At 41.0% G+C, this 14,357-nt stretch overlaps 1 protein-coding gene across 3 annotated transcripts in view; it reads left to right on the top strand.

The window, feature by feature from the left end:
- LOC131109246 (ankyrin repeat and fibronectin type-III domain-containing protein 1) overlaps nucleotides 1-14,060 on the top strand; it is a 132,408-nt gene extending 118,348 nt beyond the window's left edge. For 2 of the 3 annotated variants that reach the window (XM_058060991.1, XM_058060990.1), the window contains 11 exons: nucleotides 1,353-1,452; nucleotides 4,363-4,495; nucleotides 4,594-4,713; nucleotides 5,203-5,418; nucleotides 6,094-6,260; nucleotides 6,330-6,480; nucleotides 8,675-8,843; nucleotides 8,910-9,076; nucleotides 9,469-9,676; nucleotides 9,747-10,453; nucleotides 11,664-14,058. In XM_058060991.1, the coding sequence (XP_057916974.1) occupies nucleotides 1,353-1,452; nucleotides 4,363-4,495; nucleotides 4,594-4,713; nucleotides 5,203-5,418; nucleotides 6,094-6,260; nucleotides 6,330-6,480; nucleotides 8,675-8,843; nucleotides 8,910-9,076; nucleotides 9,469-9,676; nucleotides 9,747-10,453; nucleotides 11,664-11,960 (2,435 nt within the window). In that variant the 3' untranslated portion in view covers nucleotides 11,961-14,058. Of the gene's footprint in view, nucleotides 1-1,352; nucleotides 1,453-4,362; nucleotides 4,496-4,593; nucleotides 4,714-5,202; nucleotides 5,419-6,093; nucleotides 6,261-6,329; nucleotides 6,481-8,674; nucleotides 8,844-8,909; nucleotides 9,077-9,468; nucleotides 9,677-9,746; nucleotides 10,454-11,663 lie in introns of all 3 variants that reach the window. The other variant, XM_058060992.1, reaches the window with a different exon arrangement.
- Nucleotides 14,061-14,357: the final 297 nt, after the last annotated feature.

The raw sequence follows: 14,357 nt of genomic DNA, 5'->3' as shown, positions 1-14,357 counted from the left end.
ACTGTAAGCTGCTCCCATAAGTGTCAGAAGCTGTCCACACATTCAGCATTGACAGCCTTGTCTCGCTCTCGCTCTCTCTCACAAACACACTCACCCACTTACTATTGTCCACTGTGGAGCGCACACACCCCAGTGAATGCTCAAGACACTCCAGTATAATAGTCCGTATTGAGTTTGAGCTTGCCGTTATTCAGACGACTCCTGATTGAGCTTGAAAGTTCAGGCACAGTAGCCAAGGTGCCGTGTCCCGGGGTCATGTTTGTTATTCCTGTTAGAGACGAGGCTGGAGTCGGGAGGGCATAAATTACACTGACTTACTGCAGCCTCACACACACACACACACACACACAGTCCTGTCTACAGTACAGTCCATACATATACACACATAAAGATAGACATAGATACACATGTACATGCACAGACAAATATTCAAGTGCATGCATGTCCATGTACGGCCGCCCGGCAGCCCACGCCCGCCCTCATTCCCCCTTGTCCAAACACAATTAATTAAACTGTGAAAGAGGCCTTGACTAACACTGGCACCCCAGCAGTCAGCCCCACTTGTCTGTCTTACTCAGTGTCAAACACCCGTGAGTGGGGCTGTTTTTACTCCGCCTCGTCTTGTCCACCTGAAGAGAAAATTAGGACTGGTGAATGAGGGGATTTATTGACTTTAAGTGGCCCGGGGCTAGAGTAAGATCACCTGGGGGCGGGTGTGGGGGGGTCTGCGCTGGGTTTCTAATGAGTTGGAAGGTGCGTTATCTCACCAACAGCATAAAACATCCATGCATACACACACCACTCTCTCTCACCTCCAACCCCCTGAAGGCCCACTAAAAATAAACATGTCCCCACAGACTTAACTGACCTCCCTGTCAGTGAGTGGCGAAGGGTTAAGACACACACACACACACACACACACATATTATTACAACTCCTTGGCTATGGTAGCTCAAAACGTGCCATGCTCCAGCAGCTAAAGTATGCACAGGTAAACACACACACACACACACACAGTTAGTGTCCCTGTGGGAGTTGAGAGCTAGTGGTTCCCCCAAGGCCCATAGTCTGGCTTCTGGCTGTCAAATGGTGCCGAGCCACCGGAGCGCACGAAATGTCAAAAAACATTTGAGCGTGTTGTTGAACGTGTCAGGTTTGTTGTCAATTTAGGTGACAACCTGTCACTGCGGGAGATGTGTGGAGTCAGGACAGAGGTATTCATTGGCTGCGGCCACTCACGGTCACGGCACAATTTGTCATATTTGTCCAAAACACCCCCCCCCCCCCCCCCCCACACACACACACAAAATCACTTTTATTCAGATAATTGATGCCCTTTTTTGTCCTCACAGAACAGTGCAAAGTTCCGACACAAGGCAGGAAACACTCGGTGTCCAAAAGCCTACGTCACCTCTTTCAACCCACCAGCAAATTTGTCAAAAGCTTGAAAAGGTAAATGAGATTTTCAATAGCCGCGTTTACATGAGGCGTTTTTCTTTTTCCGAATGACCTTTCTGAAAGCAATGGTATACATGGATACGTGTCTACATGCGCCGCTATAATCAACCAGAATAGTCAATGGGGCATGCCCAGTAAAGCGTAAACACCAACATCACGTGATACCGACTTCCTCCAGTTTTTCTTTCACTTGTTGGAATAACTCCGTATTGCCAGTTTTTCCTTCGTCCAGTCTTGAAATTTAGTTTGAATCAAAAACAAACTTCCCTTAGCAGTCCAGTGCCGATTGCTCGCCTCCATTTTTTTTAATTGAAGAACGTCTGGAGCTGCGTGTTACGTCATATCTCAGCATTTGCTGAAAGAACACACCCGGGAACAGGAAAAGATAAAGTTCAATCTTGCTAATATTTTATAATTAAGCTCGGCACATGTTTTATATAGATATGTATTTTCTTTTTTTAACCCTTGTATTATGTTACGGGTCAATTTGACCCGTTTCAGTTTTTGAGTTGACCAAAGTACTGGTTATCCTTTCTTTTTCTTCATGAAATTTTGTGACTTTTCCTCATCTAGGGTCATGAACTGGTGTGTAAAATTTGGACACTCTGAGGTGTCGTGGTATGTCTGTGCTGAGTTTGTATACAAAGATGATGTTGCGGGTCATTTTGACCCGGACACTTTTATGTGGGTATATAGCTGTTCAGATCCAGAAAAAAACATGTCTCTTTGATGTAGTTTATTTTGACTGCCCAATTATTTGTATTTTGATTGCCTTTGAAGAGCCATTCAGACCCAGGTGTGTGTAGAGGAGGAACTTTCTCTCCCTTGTCCTTGTCACTGTTCTCATGTCATCTCTTTGAGATGCACACCAAAAATGAGCTCCAGAAGGTTTACAGCTGAAGAAACTTTCTCACAGATATTGAACTGCGATAGGAAGAAATTTCAGAGACAGAGGATCTTCCAGAGACTGGGGACAATGTTATTGATGATCCAGATTGTACAAAATCTAGCTATGCATGGAATATGCAAGTATACGCAGGAAAGCTACCTGGAAGAGCATCTGAGAAGAATCAGAAGATGCATGTGGTGCTGGAGATGAGTGAAGGGCTGCAAGGTCATAACATCACATGTGACAACTTCTTTACATCCTACCACCTCGAAGATGAACTTCTAAAGAGAAAGCTGACTATGTTGAGAACAGTCAGAAGAAATAAGCCAGAACTTCCCAGTGAAATTCTGAAGATGCAGGGCAGACCTCTGCATTCCTCAATATTTGCTTTCACTGAGAAAGCAACAGTTGTTTCATACTGCCCAAAGAGAAACAAGAATGTTCTTGTCATGAGCACGATGCACACAGATGCATCTCTGAGCACAAGAGAAGACATGAAGCCACAAATGATCCTGGACTACAACTCCACCAAAGGAGGAGTTGACAATCTGGACAAAGTCACAGCAACATACAGTTGCCAGTGCAAGACTGCTTGTTGGCCCTTGGTGATTTTCTACAACATTGTGGAAGTGTCTTCTTACAATGCCTATGTCCTGTGGACTGAAATCAACCAGCAGTGGAATGCCGGCAAATTGTACCCACGTCGACTTTTGCTGGAAGAACTCGGCAAAGCACTCGTCACTCCCAAGATCCAGAGGTGAGCCAGGCCACCTCAATCCCCAGCAGCTGTAGCTGTCGTTGAAAAGGTCAGGATCCAGTGGATACAGGTGTAAAGAAACGGAAAAGATGCCAGGTCTGTCCCTTCCGAGAGGACAGTAAAACAGTACCTTTTGTGTGAAATGCAAGAATTACATCTGCAGTATAGTTACATTCTGTCCATCATGTGGAGAACACTGAAACTGTTGAACATTGAAAATCTGAGAAAATGGGGCAAGTTAAATGGAAAAAAGTGTTTGTGAAGAGGGAAAAACTTCTACTAAAAACTTCAACTAAATAGTTCTTAAACATAGTGTTGGTATTAAAAATGTATTGTATGTCTCTTCTAAATGTTTATATGATCTAAAATAACGTTGTTATTGGTTCACTTGATTTTTTGACTGTTTTGAGTGGATTTACACAGTATGGGTCAAAATGACCCGCAACATAATCAATGTAATTTTTTTTCAACATAATACAAGGGTTAATAAAACTGGACTTGTGAATGGCGTATAGAAGGGTTTAGATTCTGTTCCACAGATGGCGCCAATGCACACGAAAGCTGCTTGCCAACCGCCAATAAACAACAGAAGAAGAAAAACACCACGAAGAAGAACACAGTCTGACAACTTTCCGATTGAGCGGGTACAAGATTCCTCAATGGGATTGGGGAAAGGAATATTCCACCCCTGTGAATCCGATTATATATTCATTCGGATTGGCACTTTTCTTTCGGAATGAGGTGTATACAAAGGTTACATTCTTTCCGTTTGAGCAAATAACCCGAATGGAATTGGAATATTTGGGTCCATGTATAACGTGGCTATTGGTGCAATTTAATGGATGTACTCTTTATTTGTACAGTATACACAAAACATTTTTAATCTAGAACAATGATGGTTTTTACACTCAGAAAACAATGTGAAATGTATAGAAGTGATGAATGAATGAGGCGGTCATCAAGCCAATGCCAACTCTAAAAGAAGAGCTTTGTTTTGGGCACGTGATTCCTAGTTAGGACTACTTCGGTCATATGATAATATGATAAATATGAGGCAGTGTATGAAAACTGAGACACAATTATAGGGGTCATTTTTGTATAAAACTGAACTGGGGGTTCCATATGGCAACTACAGCAAAATGCAGTACACTATAAGTACCCAGATATGTGCAATGATGCATCCTAATCAAGTACAGAGTATACTCTTTGGTATTTACTGTACATGGCTTTGTGAATAACATAGTGTGTTTGCTTCCAGAGGATTATATCTGACGTCCATATTCTACAGAGATGACAGTATCTTAGTGACCCCCGAGGACCAGATTCCCATCGTGGAGGTTGAGGATTCCTACTCCAGTTCTCTGATGCAGGACTTCCTCTGGTTTACAAAGGTATACTACTGTACAAGCACCTGGACTACAAGAGATTTTTTGTTGTTGTTTTTTTGAAATTCAATTAACATTGTAGATGTTTTGGATATTTGGTCCAGGTGTCCTACCTGTGGGAGGAGATTACCTGGCTGCAGCAGTACCTCAATCCCACCCAGTCGTCTTGTTCCTGCACTCTACAGACACGCCTCAAGATGCTACAAGCCATCTCTCATCTTCAGGTAGGACTCCAAATGATGCTCGCCCTGGAACTAAATGGGGTGGCAATGTATTTATGTATGTATGTATGTATATATTTATTTATGTATTTAGCAGTTGATGTTTGCTAAATACAAGGATGAAGAGTCTTGAACCAGTCATGATGTGCTATATATATATATCACTATATTGACACTTACTATGGTACCCATTATGTCATTGGATGGTCATATCACCTCGTACTTTGGTACGGGACAAAAAATAAATTAAATTAGAATAGATTAATAAAAATAAAAACTTAAACAATATTATGAAAGCTGGAAGTGAACAAATGTAACAGTTACTGATTGTAAAAGTACCAGATGGAGGGGTAGGATTTAATAAGCTTTGCTTCTTCCTACTCCTTTTGGACATGTGGAACTGTGAACTGATTATGTGATGCACTCAATTGTAATCTGATGCATGTTCAAATGAAATAATACCATTATCATGATGATGTTACCTTCCCGCAGAGCATGCTGGGAACGCAGGATCTGGGTCAGATGTATTTCGAGCCCATCAAAGACAAGCACGGAAACGCCTTACTAGTTCTCCTGAAGGATATGAGCACGTCTCCAAACCTCGACGGCGTGCGCTGGATGCAGCTTTGCAAACTGCAGCTGCAACGCAAGTCTATTTCCTCCCCAGAGGAGCCCACCGCTCTGGACATGCTTCTCATCACGCTGCATGTACGTGCGAACAGGAATACACGGATGGGGATAGAGCTGTATTTTGGAAAACGCTTTGGAAATATAAAATGTTGTTTCATAGCGACTTTTACAAAGGTGTCCAAATCTGCAAAACATTAAAAAAAGATGGAATAATTAGATATTCTTTACCTTGTTGTTTATTAAACACACCAAATCAAATGCAAGGTGATGTTAAGCAGCAAAAAAAAACCATTTTGTAACACGGGCCGCTATGCCTTGTGTTTAAATCTTATGCAATGTTAGTAAGTGTAATCACAGTCATCATCCCGCAACCATCTACTTCAAAGTTGCTCAGTCAGGCCGTTTGAAACAACAGTTAAATTTGTTTATGATAGCTTTGCTACCAAATTCTTCAATCTGGAAGTCATTCTCTGGTTTATTTTGTTTGTAGAACATATTAAACATAGTTGCACATCCTGTATTGTCTCCAGTATAAGTAGGTTTGTTCTTGTGGTTCCAAAACAATGGCAACCCATTCCCCTTTGGCTAAACCGCAGTGCACTAGAATATTTGTTTTTTGCTCCATTATGACTAAACTGTATCACGAAATACAGCAAAATGCTAAATGGGATGTTTTTTTGCAATTTTGGCTTTGAACATATCAGAAGGAAAACAGTAAGGAAAACAACATGGTGTTCATGTTTCTGCACACAGGAGAAGCTTGCTTATCATAGAAGAAGCAGGAAGCTCTTGTCTCCTGGTTTATACCTGGGATATTTGAAGCTGTGTACATCAGTGGAGCAGATCAGAGCGTTGGTGCCGCAGAAGCTCCCAAACGTCCTTTGTCACACCAAGATACGAGACAACAACAACGTATCCAGGTTGGCATTCTTTGTGACGTATCACAAAGGAAGAGGATCTACCGCTAGTTCGCATGTTTGTTGTTTCAGGGAAGAGTGGCAGTGGCTACAGGCCCTCAGTTCCCTGGAGGATCCAATGGAGACGGATACCAGCCTGCAGAGCGGTCCACAGCACCTCCTCCGTGACCTGCGTGGGGCCATCAAGGATCTGATGGCCCACATCAATGTCCCCGGCAACAAGGTCAGAGTCAGGCCAAACTCTGTGGTTTCTCGTCTCTGTTCATGACAATCCACATGATCATTTATTGTCTGAAACTATTTCAATCCGTGGAGCGCCAACTTTATTCCAGTGAGGGTTTTTGGCCATTTCTGGTTAGACCACTAACTCCCATGATTTCTGTCAGTGGTCTGGATTTCCCATAAATTGGTAATCATTGTCTATTTCCCAATACAGCGTCTACCAACAGGAAATGACCTGACTCCCAAGTTCACAAGCATGCGTCTTGGAGTACATTTCCATGTTTTCAGCATGCGTGCCAGGCGTGATGTGAGATAGAAGAGTTTCTAAACTCTAAAATGAAAGGAAAGGTATACAAAACTGTGGTGAGACCAGCCATGTTGTCCAGCCCGAGGAAAATACAGGAAGCAGAACTGGAGGTAGCAGAGATGAGGATGCTGAGGTTCTCATTGGGAGTGACCAGGATGGATAGGATCAGGAATTCCTGATCCTATCCATCCTTACTTATATACTTATATACTATATATATATATACCATACATACTCCTTAAGGAGTACATCAGAGGGATGTTACATGTTTAGAGGCCTTGGAGATAAAGTGAGAGAGGCCAGACTGAGATGGTTGGGACATATATTGATATTCATTCATTCATTCATTTTCTACCGCTTTTTCCTCACCAGGGTCGCGGGGGGTGCGGTAGCCTATCCCAGCTGTCTTTGGGCGAGAGGCAGGGTACACCCTGGACTGGTCGCCAGCCAATCACAGGGCACATATAGACAAACAACCATTCACACTCACATTCATACCTATGGACAATTTGGAGTCACCAATTAACCTAGCATGTTTTTGGAATGTGGGAGGAAACCGGAGTACCCGGAGAAAACCCACGCATGCACGAGGAGAACATGCAAACTCCGCACAGAGATGGCTGAGGGTGGAATTGAACCCGGGTCTCCTAGCTGTGAGGTCTGCGTGCTAACCACTGCCGCCCATATATTGATAGTGAATATATTGGTAGAAGGATGCTGCCAGGTAGGAGGCGTAGAGGAAGACCAAAGAGGAGATTGATTTGCTGTGGGGACCCCTGATGGGAAAAGCCCAAAGAGAAAGAAAGAAGAAGATTGTAGTAAATATTATTTGATGACAATACAGTAACTATTCGTTAGAAATCTCTCCGTTTTTTAATATTTAATGTGAGCGATGATTTCTCCTACTCCTTGAACATACAGTTCTCCGTTCTACCATTCTCCCATGCATAACTGGACTAGGTCGCTGTATTGTCCCTCTTTTTCTTTCACCTTAAATTTGCTTCCAAATTCTGATTGGACACATGGATTTGTTTTGAAAAGATGAATACAATATATATTATACATATTACATAATATAATACAATATAATAATGATATATATAACATTTGTGCTTTTGTAGCTACTCAACATTTAACGTTTGAATCATATAAATATAACATTTATAATAATTTATAACATAATAATTTATAACATTTGAAATCATATATGTCATTTTTAATGTGTGCTTTTAAATTCAAAGTCAACCCTTAGTAGTAATTAGTACTTTCATTTTTTTAAAATAAATGGTTTCATGAAATAAAAACATTCATTAAAAATTATTAATACATAATCTAACATAATACAAGTTCTTGCCATAAGAAATCATGTAAATAGAATTTGTCTGTCCAGGCTTTACTAATGTTTTTGAGCAACACTTTGACAGCAGCCATTTAAGTGTTCATAAATATTATTAATGTGATATTATAAAATAACATTGTAACATTATTATTATTGTCATAATAATAATAATTATTATTATTATTCAAATGATTATAACATTAATATTAATCTCAGTAAATAATAATAAACCTACAGTAAATATTATTTGATGACAATACAGTAACTATTAGTTAGAAATCCCCCAGTTTTTGAATGTTTAATGCGAGCAACGATTTGTCCTACTTTGTTTGACTGTCCTTGAACATACAGTTCTCTGTTCTACCATTCTCCCATGCACAGATAGACTAGGTTGCTGGGTTCTTTCACCTTAAATTTGCTTCCAAATGCTGATTGGACACATGGATTTGTCTTGAAAAGATGAATAATTAAGATTCAGAGGGCACAAGCAGTTTGGATTAAGACTTTTTCTGTTGGAAGACTGCTGATTCACCACTCGTACATTTCCAGGCACAGGACTTCCGAATCTACACCCAGGAAGTGTTGGAGTTTGGTGACAAAGTGTCCTTCCTTCTTCTCCTGCCTCCTTCCGATGAAGTGTGCACGGCTCCCGGTCAGAATAATCCCTACTCCCCCCGTTCTGGCTTCCTCACACTACCCCTGCAGATCTTTGAACTGGGTGAGTCCCACAACAAGGGTTAGAATCTGGTTGACTTCATTTAACCCGGCTCCTCTCTCCTGCCAGTTCATTTTAACGCCTATTGCCCTGGTTTCATCGGCCAGTACTGCCGGGTGTCCGCCCTGCTGGAGCTGGAGTCTCTCATGTCCCAGCAGGCCATGAGGGAGGCCTTTTCAGAAGAGGAGCTCCTTGCTGCAAAGAAGAAGCACCAGCAGCTCCAAGATCACATTCAGGTTCACATTCAGCACAGCCACAACATTTTCCTTATATATGGTAATGGTAATGGTAATGGTAATGGTTTTATTTCATTTGAACATGCATCAGATTACAATTGAGTGCATCACATAATCAGTTCACAGTTCCACATGTCCAAAAGGAGTAGGAAGAAGCAAAGCTTATTAAATCCTACCCCTCCATCTGGTACTTTTACAATCAGTAACTCTTACATTTGTTCACTTCCTGCTTTCCTAATATAGTTTGAGGGTTTTTTTTTGTTTGTTTGTTTTAATTTTTACATTTTTTGTCTTCCTGCTTTCCTAATATAGTTTAAGGTTTTTTTTTTGTTTGTTTGTTTTTTATATTTTGTCCCGTATGGACGAATGAATGAATGTGTTTTTTCCGACAGCAAATGGAGGAGGTGTGGCGGGACGCCAGGTGGATCATGGAGGCCTTGCAGTACGCCCGCTACAAACAGCCAACAGGAGGTATCTCCATTAGTGGCTTGATTGACTTCTCGACAGAGGTGCTGCCTGAGAAGCCTCCCTCGACATCATCACAGCCTGACTTCATGCCCTCGCCGTTGCCGTCCCCAGAACCTTGCCGCAAGCACTCAGGTCGGACCCCAAATGGGATCCACTTGCATCCCAAGTTTGTTCCAGTCGGTTAAAAAGTTGCATTGTTCAGACTTTGCAGGATTGTCAGATGAAGAGGGCTCGTCTGAGGTCTTCCTCACCACCGACAGCGACTACGACTCCAGTCGAGCCCAGAGCCCCCGTGAGCTGGACCTGCTGCCCCCATCGCCACTCTCCACCTCTGCGCCCCTGGAGCCCCGCGGCTTCCTGCGCAGCGACGGCAGCGGCTCAGGAAGAAGCGGACGAGGAAGCGGTGCTCTGAGGGACTCCACTCCAGACGTCTTGCAGGCATCGGAGCCGCAGCGAGGGAGGGACCTCGTACGTTGTGGGGGTGGCATTCATTGCGGAGGCGAGCGGCGACGAGGGGGTCCGCCCGAGCTTTTTGACAGCGACTTCATCCTGCCGAGCAGGCAGATTGAGTTGTTGCACATCACTGAGAAGCGACAGGCGTTCTGTGTGCGCACCAGCAGCCTGGAGTTCCCCTCGGCTACGTCCGTCGGCCACCAGTTGTACCCCCGCCATGCCACTTCGCCCGCCACCTCACCCCAGCAACGCTGGCACAGGCCCTCCTCGGTGGACCGCTGCTGCTCGAGCGAACGCGGTCCGGGGCGGCGCCCGCCTGCTCGTACGCTGTCAGAGGACAGTGGCACCCAGCAGCTGTCGTCACCGGTGCCTGCTGCCCACAGGAAGGGCTCCCACGCCACGCTCAGAGTGTACCCCCAGTACCACACCGGCCTCCCCAAGGAGACCAGTGTCAAGGTCCATTTTTTAATTTATATACTATCATTGTCATTTAACATGCATTTCACACCTTTTTTCCCCAGAGTTAGGTGGTGGAGCAGCGTCTTGCTCAAGGGCACGTAGCAGACTAACATCCATCTAACAATCTGTTATAATTTACTTATTTTTTAAATAATAATATCATATTTCTATAGTGCTTTTCGAGGTACTCAAATGACTTTTTTAATTGTATGAATTATGATTTGTATAGGAGATAATTATTTATTGTATTATTCAATATTTTTTATTCATCCTTATATGCATATTTTTCTCATCACAGACTGTCATCCCTATTTATTATAATACAATATAATAATGATATATAATATTTCTGTATTACATTTAACGTTTGAATTATATGAATACAAATCACATTTAAAATCATACATTTAAAGTCATACATTCAATTTTTTTATGTATGCTTTTAAATTCAAAGTCAACCCTTAGTAGTAATTAGTATTTTCATTTTTTGAAAATAAATGGTATCATGAAATAAAATAATTATAAATTATTAATAGTTATTAATCATTATTATTCATTTGTATTATTAAATTAAATAATATTTATTAATAACTTTTTATTAACTTTTAAATAATAGTAATTATTATTAATAATAATAATTATAAATTAATTATACAAATTAATTCTATTCTATTATATAAATAAATCATTATTAATAATTATTATTAAAGCTTTCTTGCCATAAGAAATCATGTAAATAAAATTTGTCTGTCCAGGATTTACTAATGTTATTAGCAACACTTTGACAGCAGCCATTTAAGTGTTCATAAATATTATTAATATAATATTATGCATAATATTATAAAATAATAATATTGTAACATTATTATTATTATTATATTATTATTATTATTATTAAAATGATTATAATGTTAATATTTATAATAGTAAAAATTAATACTAAACCAGAATTAAAACACTATATATGTACACTTATATACTGTATATACAGTATACAGTGTATAGAGCCTTTTCCACCCTCATGTCATCACTCATACTCTCTTGAAATGGTATGCACACAAAAAGCCAAAGAAAAAGTACAAATCTTAGCTGTTTTGTCAGGATTTTCTACAATGTGTTTTTTCAATTTCCATGTTTCTCCCCATTCTTAGAATTCCAGAGTTCCCTGTCCAGTTGTCGGTAATTTGGCTTCTTCTTTATGCCGCAGCTCTGCGTGACGCCGTGCACGTCTGCGGGGGAGATGGTCCAGCTGGTGGTACAGGAGATGAACCTTGTGTCCCGGCGGATGCTGGGTGGCGACGATCAAGAGCAGGGTGCGGACTATGGCCCTGAACAGTTGAAGCACTTTGGCCTGGTGCTGGTGGTGGATGAGAGGGAAAAGTGGCTGCAGGACGACTTCTGCCCCTTGGATCTGCAAAACCCCTGGCTGAGGGGTAAGTTGTGTGTGCGAATTAAGGAGTACTCACCTCTTGCACTCAAACACAGCCGAGGCACCACGGTGTGACGCAGTAACGTTACTTTTAATACATGAAAAAAAGCTAAAGGCTGCAATATCTATCCTGGCTGTCTTGGCTTCCACTGAAGACCTGCAGTGGGACTTAAAACACATCAACGTCAACACACTGTAGCTCTAAGATTCCATCTTGTAGAAATAACAAACCAGCAAATTGGAGGTTTTAGAACTTTAAAAAAAGCAATACTTTTATGTTTGTCATGAGGAGGAACAAAGCATGTTCATCTTCCAACAATTGTAGTCCTGTTGATGCTGACGCTGTGCTAAACAAGTTCAGTGTTTTTGCTGTTTTTTTATATTGCCCACAATGCACCGGGATGCTAAAATGCTTGAAAATTAACCCTTAAGAGATCCTTCGAATTCACTCACACATTTGACCCCAATGATCAAAAAATGTCAGCCTCCAAAATGGTACCCGTGGCCCACAATGCATTGCACGGTCATATCCAAGATTTCATCTTCAGCGACGGATCCAAGATGGCAGTTTTTTGGTTTTGTTTTGGACGCTAAACCAAGGTCCAAATTCTTGCACACATTTTGGATGTTAACCAAAAATCATGCTAACCATGGCGGATGTGAACCGAGGAATTACGTATAATCATATTTTTACTCACTTTAAATGAGTCAAACTGTTTTAAAGTAGTTTTATACTACTTTAAAGCTACATAAGCAAACATTAATTTTATTTTCTTTAACAGAAAGGCACATGAATTATTATTATTTTTAGGCCCTGAGATGGATCAATGTAACAGTGTCACAACGGAAATCCTTGAGCCAATGTCACTTTCCTAGAAACTGCTGTAAAAATATTATGTATTGATATTTTTTTACATTTTAAACACTTAAAAAATGCATTTTGAGATGGACTTATTATTCTTATAATTTTCAGGCCCTGAGATGGATCCATAATTTCTAGTAACAATCATGAATCAAAGCGAAAAAAACTCACGCTCTAGAAAATGAAATGTAAGTATGATTACAGATTGTTGTTATAAAGAAAAAAACAAAGTAAAGTCACATATGTACTTTTTATGGATGCACCAATTCATTGCTTGGCCAATTTTGCTGCATGCTTTGAATGGGAAAGTCCGAAGTGAGATATTTGCTGCTTTGGTTTATGTTCAGTTAAATGTGAGATCAGTGGAATATTTTTGGTCATGAGGAACAAATGTGTTGGTTTCTTTGTACAGAGATGACATATTAAAAAAAAAATGTATCTATCTCTTAAGGGTTAACTTGACAGAGGCGCTTTCTTTTCAAAGCTACATAATAACTTGTTTTTTTTAAAACATGAACTATTTAAATGGGAGGACATTTTTACCCAAAAACATTCCAAACTCTGATATTTATTTTGAAGACATTTTTAATGCTGGACTGAAATAATTGTAGCGGGAGTTGGAGGGGCGACGGCGGCGCCGCCCATGGTTGCTATGGCGACCTTGTGTTTACAAAGTTGACTTCTCTTCAAAGGTGCATCTACTGTATGAAAATGTCGACTAGGTTGTGTTAGCGCTTAGCTTTTTCTTTGACTTAATGTTGTTTAAAGTGTTTTTTTTTATTTTAAAAAGAAAAAAAAGTGAACCATTTCTATAATAGACACGCGAGAGCGTTGAATGGAAGAGAGTGGGAAGGTGAAAAGACGAGGACCTTTTCGGTTTGTTTACAAGGAGTTGGAGGTAGACTCATGAAGGAGACGTTGCGTCACTTTTTGTAAGATCTATTTTTATTGAACAATAAATGACGATGACAAAAAGTGTTGTGTTGTTCCTGTGAACGCTTCCTGTTTGAGAATGGAGCGCCACCTGTTGTTAAACTTTATTTGGCAGGCATCCTTAAGTGCATCACATTTTCTCTGGAGCTTATTTTGCTTGACTTTCGCTCTGTGTGACGCACTCACACAAACACACACACACACACACACACACACATATATTGGAGCATGCTCCTTGCAATGACCTCACACACACAGTCGATGAAAAGCGAATGGAGGGCAGCTGCATGCAGGTACAAATGACCACATGGAATCCTCCAGAAGGACAATGAATGTTAGCATTGTGCACGGACCAATCAAGAAACCTATTCAAAGTTTCTCATATTGCTAAGTGGCTAAGCTAACTGTATTATACTTCATGTTTGATCACCTATATCTTCTCAACGGACAATACTTTAATTTAGAGTAGTCCGTGTGCAGCTTGGGTGTCAAGTTTCATTCATCCCGCAGTACTCGTGACAGCGTGACAGTAGTCCCGGTTTATATGCTCATTTTCTATGACTTCCATTTTCTTCCTGTTTGAACTTCCTGTTCTCACGCACCTGCTGTCAATTTGTGGGTTATTTAGTTCAGCCGATAGCGTGAGCCGTGGTTAGAGCGAATGCATGGATGTCTGG

Source organism: Doryrhamphus excisus, chromosome 22 (genome assembly GCF_030265055.1).
Source record: "Doryrhamphus excisus isolate RoL2022-K1 chromosome 22, RoL_Dexc_1.0, whole genome shotgun sequence".
NCBI lineage: Eukaryota > Metazoa > Chordata > Actinopteri > Syngnathiformes > Syngnathidae > Doryrhamphus > Doryrhamphus excisus.
This window is presented reverse-complemented; position numbering and strand designations above follow the sequence as displayed.